Source organism: Oncorhynchus masou, chromosome 9 (assembly GCF_036934945.1).
Source record: "Oncorhynchus masou masou isolate Uvic2021 chromosome 9, UVic_Omas_1.1, whole genome shotgun sequence".
NCBI lineage: Eukaryota > Metazoa > Chordata > Actinopteri > Salmoniformes > Salmonidae > Oncorhynchus > Oncorhynchus masou.
The window spans coordinates 69,611,777-69,622,794 of NC_088220.1; the positions used below are offsets into that span (position 1 = coordinate 69,611,777).

At 40.5% G+C, this 11,018-nt stretch overlaps 1 protein-coding gene across 1 annotated transcript; it reads right to left on the bottom strand.

The window, feature by feature from the left end:
- Positions 1-1,286: 1,286 nt before the first annotated feature.
- Positions 1,287-9,572, bottom strand: LOC135545300 (LIM/homeobox protein Lhx1). The gene is made up of 5 exons (XM_064972922.1): positions 8,645-9,572; positions 6,595-6,818; positions 5,534-5,811; positions 3,525-3,690; positions 1,287-1,718 (listed from the first exon to the last, which is right to left on the bottom strand). Exons 1-5 carry the CDS (start codon positions 8,812-8,814, stop codon positions 1,339-1,341), a joined length of 1,218 nt encoding a protein of 405 aa, XP_064828994.1. The 5' UTR covers positions 8,815-9,572; the 3' UTR covers positions 1,287-1,338.
- Between the last annotated feature and the right edge of the window lie 1,446 nt (positions 9,573-11,018).

Genomic DNA, 11,018 nt, shown 5'->3' on the forward strand with positions numbered 1-11,018 from the left:
TTCATTTGAAGACACAAAAATAAAACCTGTCTAAGTATGTTATATTAACAACTTTATGAATGTTTTTCAGCACACTAAAAAAATGAAGAAGTAAATGACTCCTTAGCATGTTTAACACTTACACTTTGTCTCAACACATTCTGCAGATGATGGTGCAAAGCACTTTTACAGTATTTGTGCTATTTTTTATTTGGCAACTGTCTACTTGTGTTTTTTGTGTGTTTTTTTTGTAAACAACATCTTGTACAAACTAGCACAGTGAACCACAACCCCAGCAAATGTGTTTGTCTTCATACAATATAAATAAAATCAATACAAAAGTTTGGTTGGTTGCTTGGAACATTTTATCTTGATCAAGAGATTCTAAAACATGGTTTGATACTTTTAACTCCTGAATGAAATATATTACGTAAACAGTTGACTGTTCTAGTCCCTTTCAGACCCCCATTAAACGATTTTTAGAAGGTAGACTTCATTTAACAACATTTCAAGTTCTGTTCAATTTAAATAAAGGGTTCACAAGCCATATAACTTTGCCTTTTGTCTCCCTTTGAAGGCCAACTTCTTCAGATTTGGTGGTTTGATTTTGTTTTTACCAAAAAAAGAAAACTGTCTGGATGGAGAGAAAAAAATGTATTTCCCCTGGCCTTCAGAAATATATTTAGTGTCAAAAAGGTTGTTTAAGTGTTAATATGGCAGAGCCTTGAGAGGCAAAGAGGTCTGAGGAGCTTTTGAATAAATACAAGGGACACGTCTAGTGCCATAAATAGAGTCAGACGCCTTTCAGCCTTCTTCTAATGCCAGCGGCGCAGGTTAGCGTTCAGACCAACCACCCTTCCTTCTTTTTCTGTAAAGCTGTTGAGTCTTTGACAGTAGCTAATGATGTTTTTGTGGATTTGGGACATATTACTTGTTTTCAGAATGGTTGTTTTCCCAGTGGCATGTGTTTGGAGGGGCGTCACTGTGCTAGGCCACTGACAGGAGTCAGGAAGGGTCACAGCCATGGAGAGCAGGGGCCCGGGGTCGCCAGGGGCCCACAGGGTCAACAGTCACACACAGTCTTTTATGTGCCCAAGTCCTTATTCGGGTTTAAAAAAAGAAGCAATCAAAACATCAACACAATACCAAGGTAAATGCTTACAACCACATTGTCCACGTTTTGATTTTCGCCATATTTATTTTCCCTGCAAAAAAATATCATATGGGGAAATTAATTAAATAAATAAATATGATTGACAAAAAAATATTTGACTGGTGTCGCTACCCCTGCCCCTACCCTTGCCCGCTCTCCTGTCCTCCCCTATTGAATCTCTCGGTGGTACAGTCCGCTCTCTTGAGCTACCAGACGGTGCCCTCGTTCATTTCCGAGGGTGCATGGGACAGGTGGTTGCCGTATCCGCTGCCATTGAGAGACAGTGAGGTAAAGGGCGGACTGGGGCCGTACACCTCAGAGGAGATGCTGTGCATGGGCCCCGGGATGCCTGGCTCTGGGCTGGGCGAGTCCCCAGGGTGGTGGGACATGATGTCAGAATAGCGCTGCACCTCACTGGAGGGGTGGTGCCCGGGCAAGGGATGGTCCATACCACCTAGAGGGGTGCCCGTTGGGCCTGAGGAGGGCACGAAGGGGAGGTCTACGGGGGTCTGTGCCTGTGACGACGGAGGCCCCTGAGGAAAGAAGTCGTAGTTCCCTCCTGGACCGTAGTACTCGCTCTGATAATCTGCAGATCAACAAAAACAATCTGGGTTAGCCTGGGAACAATAGGGTGAGTAAAAATGATTTCAGAGATTTTCAGGAATTCATTGAATATACATAGCCTGAAGTTGCATAGGGAGAAACCCTCGCCGTGGCACATTAGTCAAAGTTACACTTAAATCAAAAATGCAATTGGGTGGGGAGAACAACGCCACCGCAAAATTAATTAAAATGGGGACCATTTCATCAGCGATTTTACCTCCTGAAATCAATGTTTCATTTCAGCAGAATAGTATTAGGCCCACTGCACACCACAAAGGACCAGAGTCCACCACACACTATTGATATCCACAAAACATGTTAGGAAATTTGAAATAAGGACGCACATACTTCACTATAATCAAGAAAGCCTACATTATTATATTTCAAGGGCAGCAGGTAGCCTAGTGACTAGAGCATTGGGCCAGAAACCGAAATGTTGGTAGTCTGAATCCCCAAGCCGACAAGGTGAAAAATCTGTTGATCTGCCCGTGAGCAAGGCACTTAATCCTATTTGCTCCAGGGCTGCAGTAAATAACAGCTGATCCCTGGCCGTTACCCTACTCTCCAAGGGTGTCTCAGGGGGAGCTGGGATATGCAAAAAACACATTTTCATTTCACACCTCACACTTGTACAGGTTACCCACTTGTACATGCAGTGAAACAGGACTAATATAAGCACCCCCTATTTAAAACCATACAGTTACATTTCCCCAAAACAGTGTTGTGTCCTTGGAAAAGGAATAGATACACATTTTAGATTGACTTTGTGTATTAATAATTTCTCATATTCAACTACTCTCTCCGATCATCAACATTCTAAATATTCCTCAAAGTAACACAAAATGAATGTCACAACCAAATATGTTTCGAGCTCCTTCCTAGGAAAACAGAAGGCCTACAAATGCACCTTTCTTGCATGTGAATGTCATCTTGTAAGGAAAAAAGTAAAGACAATTCGGTCAGTGAGATAATGCAATGGCTTGGAGCCCTCTCTAACTAACCCCTTGACCGAAATTTTATGGATGAGTTATTTATTAATGAACCCGTTCCAGACAGGGATCACAGGGAATGCAATGGCATTTGGTAATGAGCATCTTCCCCTCTTAATACAGTTTGAATGTTGACGTAATATACCTGACATACATAGAAAATAATAATAGTGTTCTAGTGATTATTTATTCATATTTAACGACACATTTAGGCCTATTGTATTAACTGCTATTAGGCGCTGTTTGGCTTACATGGACACCATAACAAGATGTATTCTCCATACTACTGTAATTGTTATTTTTATTAGGCCTATTTTATGTCTTTTTTTTCTAGTTTGGACAAATGGGTCAGACGATTGGAGTCTATAATCTGAGACATTTAAAGAGACACGTTATTTCAACATTTACATTTTGACAACATCAATTTCGAATCCCTTTATACCTTTTTGTGGTGTTTTTGCCAAATGCGTAAATCGTTAATTATCTCCCATTGTAATAAATCTTATATCACTTTTTTAACACCTGAAGATTTGGCACAGCATCCTAACTAATCCATCTCTAGATAATGTCCATCCATACTCAAACATTTTAAAGCTCTCCTCTCGGTGTAGGTCCTATTCCAATGATGTGTGTTGAGCTCATCTGATAAGCCATGATAGTCATCAAAGGCGTCCTGGGGCAGCGCGACAAAATGGAAACAGCGCTTGGCGGACACATGTCAAATGATTCGCCATTTCAGACAAACATGTGACACCGGTAAACCCGCTGGGACACCCAAGCCGTTTCATCACTCTTCTTACCTCCGTAGTATGAGAAAGGACCGTTTGGAATTAATTCCCCGGGTTCCAGCCGGTCCACTAGCGTTCTCATTCTCCTCGGGCTCCGGAAGAACGCGTGCCGTCTCGCGCCCAGGGCGCTCAATTGCTTCATACGTCGCTCCTTGGACCGCCTGTTCTGAAACCATACCTATGAAGCACAAAAGTCAGCATAGACCAACGTTAATGAAAATGAAATGTATTGGAAGGATTGAAGTGAAATTATTACGGCTGGAGCGTTGGAGACGAGAGAGGGGCTCACAGCAAAGATTGCCTCTGTATCCAAAATGACGTTTGAACACACATCTCAATACATTATGATAAATAATTGAATGCACACAGGATGTAAAGCTGCAGAATCCATATTTGATAGTCAATCAAATAAAAACAAACACTTTACTTCACTATAGATCGAAAACTTTTTTTCGTTGAAATATCATTATAGATTGGTAGCCTACATAAAAAGTAGCCTAACTCTAATATCAGATCTATTCCAACAATATAAGCATTATGTATGGTGTCCGTTTGTGTACAAGTATTACTGCTTTACCGTTATATTATCATTGCTTTGTTTATAGATCCGTGATCAACAACAAAGCAATGCCTAGGCCATGTGTAACCTGGGTGCCCTTTTTGTGCCGGAGCGCGCGCTGCCCTGCATGGTCGTTAGGTTCTGTGCGTGGTGACTCGATGGAGTAGTCTTATTCCTGGGAGAATATTACTATTCATTATCGTCACTCCAGTCGCAGAGATCTAACCTCAGTTTAATGTTATTTTAACCCTCCATTTACCCCGAGTAAGGAGGCAGCAGCGGGAACTTTTAAAATCTACAATTAATACTTAATAGGAGGGTTGTTAGCAATATATTACACGGCTCTGCGAGGTTATTATTTCGTAATCTATATATCCACCCTTGAATTCCTTCGGCTAATTATGCTCTTCCTTGAAGCTCTTAAATATCCAACCTCGCCACCTTAATAATCTTGATATTTTTTTCACTTGATCTGCTTTCAATTTTTTGTCGTTACATTACCAAGTCCCCGCAGCACGAGCCCTATCATGGAAGACCCTCGGCGGTGTGGATGCGCTTATTTGTACATACGATACATTGTCCCAACTTAGGTAGTACGATACAGAGACCAACTTAAACATTCAAAATCAGGTGTGTATCTTCAATAGCCAAATTTTCAACTCTTGAAAATAGGCCAAAAATAATGCCACCAAACAAAAAAGCCTTCCAAATGACAGGCCGAGCTTACTTTTTTTTGCATTAGGTAATGCAATTTGTCAAAATTAAATAACAATGGTAATAATAATAATAACAATAACAATATTATTCATAATAAAATTATTCATAATAATTGTGTTTGTTGTTGTTATTATTTGTCAATATACGGCATGCTTATTTGAAATGATTTACGCTATACTAGACTGGGGGTAAGGAGGCATTTTGAAGTCTCCTGAACAGATTTCTGCGTTTACACTTGACTGAAAATGGTCACAGCATGGCTAAATGTGGTCGCAAAACGTGATGGTCCAGCGTTGCCAAGACTCCCATCGCTCTCACCAGTCTTACGCCAGTTGGCGTGTTTACCCATCCTGCACGCCAAGAATAAAAAATACCCATATAAATTACGCTTTCCAAATAAACCTCGATGACAGCCAATCTTTCGCTCTTTCAAGTCAATGTGACCATGCAATTTCTAGGCAACCCCGTCTTTAAGCGGGAAGGCATATGAGAAAGGAGCGGAGTGATTGTGATCAGGCCTCTGTTTGTGGCGAACTGTTGACAGGGTGCCCAACATGGAGATAATTTCAATACAATACAAGCTGCTATATCACACGCTATAAGTGTGTAACCCTGAAAGCGCACAAGGTGAGGGTCCATCACTCCCCCCCACTATACGGTTCTCATTCACTCCCATACCAATACAACATGAGCTGCATCAGGAATTACATTCATGTCATTATAGTGCATTTGTCTTTGCCATTACCTGAATGACTCTCATGTTCAGCCCCGTCTCCTGCGCGAGCTGCTCCCTGATGTGTCTCGTGGGTTTGGGGGTGGCAGCGAATGCCGCTTTTAGGGTCTCCAGTTGCTTTGCTTTGATGGTGGTTCGCGGTCCACGTCGTTTACCGCCAAGGTTCTCGCCATCGTTCTCATTACTACCCGTTTCTTTGTCCGACAGATTGGCTATTTCAGAGTCCTTCACATCGTCCTGTAACTGGTCTTGAGAATCCGGGGATAAACTTGGGTCGCTACATGCTGTTACTGTGAAAACGAAAAAGGACAGAAAACGCTTAGACACACAGTCCATTTGTAGACCTATAATTTCAACACAATGAGGAATATGAATGATTACTAGTGGCCTATTTGTGTAGGCCTTTATAGCCTTACTAAAATATATATTTTTTAATTATTGATATAGTATTAAACAATAGGCCTACCTGAAATAATAACCGATGCAGATTTAAATTATTTTTATGAACACTATTTGTGTTCTCAATTATATTTTAGCCTAAATTAGCCTACGATAAAATCAATAAGCTACAATAGTCATACAACCCGATAATTAACATCTATGCAAATATAATTGGATACTTTGGCTTACAAATCCAAAGAAATCTTCAGCAATAGTGTAAAAATATAGGCAATGCAATTGCGCAAATCGTTATTTCTGTTTTTACAATAAAATAAAATAGTTTTGGCATAGGGCCTACCCTACATGGAAGAGAACGATGCATGATTATTCAACACCAAAATGTGGGCGGAACAAGTCACATCGGTTACATTGCTTTATTTTTTTAATTTTACCTTTATTTAACTAGGCTAGTTAGTTAAGAAAAAAATATTATTTGCAATGACGGCCTAGGAACAGTTGGTTAACTGCCTTGTTCCGGGGCAGAACGGCAGATTTGAACCTTGTCAGCTCGGCGATTCGATCTAGCAACACTTTCGGTTACTAGTCCAACGCTCTAACCACTAGGCTACCTGCCGCGCCACTTGTAGCCATGCGCCCAAAATTATGAAGCCAATTTGGCCGTATAGGCCTACCTGAGAGAAGGTTTGTGTCTTTCCCATTGCTGTGGGTTAGATAATCTTCTTTGCAGACAAATTTATTTTCGTCTATGATGTAGAGCTCTTCTCCCGTGGATAGCTGTTTGTTACACATCATGCAGGTGAAGCAGTTGAGATGAAACACTTTGCTCCTTGCCCTCCGGACCAAGTCGTTCGGCGAGATGCCCTGAGAACAGCCCGCGCACTTTGTCCCAAACCTCCTGCGAGGGGACAGAGGAAGAATGCACGATTATTAAAATGTATTTAGGCGCAAAACCAAACAGTATATGTTAGTATACAACGATTGCATAGTGAGAGTGTGAATAAATACATATGTTTTTAAATATAGGTCACTGCGTAGTCTCAGAAAAAAAGTTGCTATCTAGAACCTAAAAGGGTTCTTCGGCTTTCCCCATTGGAGAATCCATTGAATAACATTTGTGGTTGCAGGGAGAACCGTTTAGGGTTCAATGTAGAACCCTTTCAACAGAGGGCTATAGATGGAACCCAAAATAGTTCGACCTGTGACCAAAATGGTTCTACCTGGAACCAAAAAGGGTTCTCCTATGGGGACTGTAAAAGAACCCCATTGGAACCTTTTTTTCTAAGAGTGTAACCCTAACCTCTGCCTCTCAGTTGCAATGGTTCACGATGAGAATGATTCCATAATTGCCATATGTGGTCCTGTTCTTTATAATTATCGTTAGCTGTAGTAGGCCCTGTACATCTATTATATTTCTGTATTCATTGTCAACGGACACATTTTCTTACTTTGCCGAATCAAAAAATATTTGTTCCATTATAAACACGTTTTTGTGTAAATAAGAGAACTGCCTATAATCGCATTTTAGGCCTATTTAGACCTAACGAAAATACATGTTAGTGTTGTCCATCCTGAAATGTAGATGATCATTATGAAAAAGAATCCATCCTTTATAACACAAAACAACAGCCCTAAATGTGTAATCCAATTAGGAAATAATACACATTGCAATATACAAGTTAGTACTGTGTGATGATCCTCTTTTTGTTGATTTTAACGGAAACTAATGTGTATTGAGATTATGGACACTGATTGTTGACTGCAAGTCTGTGATTGCATTGTCTACTTGTTTGATCTTTTAAAGAGGTTAGTTATTTAAATCCACTTATCATGTCCTTCTCACTGGAGCCGTGCAAACACAGGGTCCTAGGCAGATAGCTTTGCCACTGGGCCGAGATACACACTTCCTCCACACTACCCCGATGAAGTATTGATTCTAGCCGCTTCTCTGCACCTCTACGCCTTATAAACAACGTGTGATTGATTTCCTTCATACCCCATACCGAGGACGAGTACACACGCGTTTAATGTTGCTGTCCATCTTTTAGCATAACAATACAAATGAACAAGCCTTTAATTACTGGCTCTCCTAACCAAAGCTTCTGAAGCAACACCTCCAAATCCACAGCCACACCGAGCACTTAGAAATTCTGAAGGAATTGGATGCAATCTTATTTGTCTTTTAACCATATTTGAAATGAGTACAGATACTATTTAGAGTGGTTAATGTACTAATACGTGCCATATATAATACATCCCATGAAGTATTTAGCCTTGAATATACCTATCATTTTGTTATAAGCAAATTATAATGGTAAATGTTTTGAGAGCATATTGGCTCAACAGTTTTCTAAAATACAATTTGAAGGTCTAAGGTGTAATTATCGCATGTCTTCAGATAGTTTTGCAATTTATTGCGTGCTCTACTTTTGTGTTCATTAGTTCAGAAGTTAGAGTCACCTCTTTTCTTTTCTTTTTTTTTACACTAAACAAATGACAGAGTTTATATTTTCATTATTAGCCAATAATACATTATATCGAAAATGTTTCGTATTTGCAATAGTATTTTTTAAAGAAAAATATGCATTTGACTGAGAACATTAGGATAGTATTGTTAACTTAGCAGAAACACGGAAATGCTTATCCAAGACTACACATCTGAAATAATAATTACTGTAGTAAAGGACGAATGAAAGGGAGCAAGCACCCACCAGTCAAGCTTACCTAAAGAAGTCGTTTTTGCAATATAGTTTCCCCTCTCGAGAAAAGCATTTCTCTGTTAAATTGCATTTACACTCGCAGCACTGTACGCACTTGACGTGCCACGCTCTGTCCAGAACATTGAGGAGAAACCTGTCCAGTATAGGCCTCTCGCACCCGGCACAGTGGACCATCCTCTTTGGATTTGCACCCTCTCCGCAACCGTGGTCTGTTCAGCCTCCTGAGGTTGTGGTCGTCTAACTCACACTCTTGACTTGAGCAGAAAGCAAATCAACAACACACACCGGTTATTGGATGTTTTGTATTTGGAGTATTTGGTTCCTTTTTCGCTCGGATGTCCTGGATCAATGTGTTCACATAAACAGTAGATGGGTAGCCTGGTCGCTATCCTACCTCTTATACTCTCCTCTGAAGTGGTCAGCATGGAGGTTTATAGGATCCAAGTACAGGATGGAGACCGTTCGCCAAGATGAGTCCTCCCAGGTGAGGTAGTCAAAGCCTTAGACGCCAGTCCTTCGGATCCTCTTCCATACACCAAACACACATCGGTTTAAATGAAGCCAATCAAATGGCAAAAAATATCAAGCCACCTCTGAAGATTGGCTATAATGTGAGAACCATAGCCTATCAGCAAGTATCCGTAGTCATCAAAGTGAAGCATTGGCCGAAAAAGCAACGTGTGCCAGTCGCTGTTGAAGACGCACATCTAACACAATTGTTTTGGGGCAATACTGTCACACAGAAAGACGCGCGTGCCTATAAATAATTCAATGTTCTTTGACATGACCGCTTATCCACTGTTTAGGACCCGATGAGAATCGAAATAATTTCCTATCAAAATATTTCAAGGAAAAAGTGTGTTTCCTCCGGCTCTGTTGGCTATCTGTCCCCTCGAGTTCTCTTTTGGTAAATGATGCTAGTGATGGTAGGATGCGTGTGACATCTCTGTGCAGGATTGACGCTCCGCGTTGTCTGCAGTACTCTGCATGTTCCTGAAAGCACACGAGCCAGCCTTATTCACAGTCTCGTGACGTCAGGCAGTGGAGAAGCCAATCAGCTGCGCGCCATGCAAGTAACTATTAGCTGTCCCTTCAAAGACGAGCCGGTGCATTCTGTTCTATATATGGGGAACTGAAGAAACCAATTGTCAAATATTCCTAGAAACTGTCATATGCTAGTGAATGTATGTGGGCGGAAAGACGACGACCGTTGAGGTAAAAACAGCACAATCACCAGCTTATCAATTGTTTGCGGCGAGGAAATGGACGTGAAGAATCATTTCATAAGGTAGATATGGGCATCTTAACGTTCTCTCCTGATCCTGCATGGATCCTCCCCATGGGCGAGAGAGAGGTCGTCTTAGTTTAAAAACAGTAGTAGTAACATTGGAATATATCTTATATTCACATTACAAAATTGTATGGAATGCATGCTTTTGTTACATTTTTATTGTTTGGTAAAAATCGCATTTTGACTAAGTTTTGGCATATAGTATACAGGCTACAGAAGTGACTTGACTTCTGCCGTACAATACGTTATCATATTATCAATGACAAGAGATACGTCATACATTTGATTTCAGACTTAAGTTGACCAAATGTTTTTTGATAGATTGTGCAGCCTCTCCAACGCGCCAAGACGCTTGTGGTGGCGTACGCTTTAGTGAGTGTTCTCTTGGTTTCGGCTGAACAAATCTTACATAATAGTTTAGAGACAAATTTCAATTATGTATACATCACCTAAGGGAAATTAAGTCAATATGCGTTAGAAATGAGTATTTACCCAAAACGGGAATTAAGTTTTACAATTCGAAATAATCAGAGGTTTAGACTGTGTCCTGGTGGCTGGGTTTGTTTCATCATATGCTTTTACTTGAAAGGTTTTTCTTGACAGCTGCACAGTCTCCCCCGTACCTTTTATGCATGTTATCATTTATTTGCCATGATCCTTATTTAATCACTATTTAAATCCACATTTCACACCAATACATCTCAGCAGTGCTGTGCTCTCTTTGGTCTTTTGTGGAGCATAGGGGATGTGAAAGACGAAGAGGCTCAAAAGTTTACAGGTTACTAGATCATTGTGACAGTTGCTGATGGCGTCAACACATTAGGACGTTTAATTAAGACCGTTCAATCCACTTACCAGAAGAGGAGCCAAAACAACATTACCTAGAAGTTTGCATACTTCGAAATAGTTACGGCTATGCATTATGTAGGCCTATTGAAAACTCTGAAAGTCTTATAATATCCAGGTGTTTTACAGGACCATGCCTGCTCTTCATTTTTTAGGAATGATGTCTAAATGTTCTTACTACTGATGCGTTTGTAGTTAGGTTAATGGTGACTTACAATATCCAGCCATCATATTTCTTAGT

Bases quoted from the DNA above. Each gene is read 5' to 3' on its own strand.
- LOC135545300 (XM_064972922.1), bottom strand. From the start codon at position 8,814: ATGGTCCACTGTGCCGGGTGCGAGAGGCCTATACTGGACAGGTTTCTC. The intron at 5,812-6,594 runs GTAGGCCTATAC...TCGTTTTCACAG, and splicing joins AGACACAAACCTTCTCTCAG to TAACAGCATGTAGCGACCCA. The intron at 3,691-5,533 runs GTAATGGCAAAG...TGTGCTTCATAG, and splicing joins TGAACATGAGAGTCATTCAG to GTATGGTTTCAGAACAGGCG.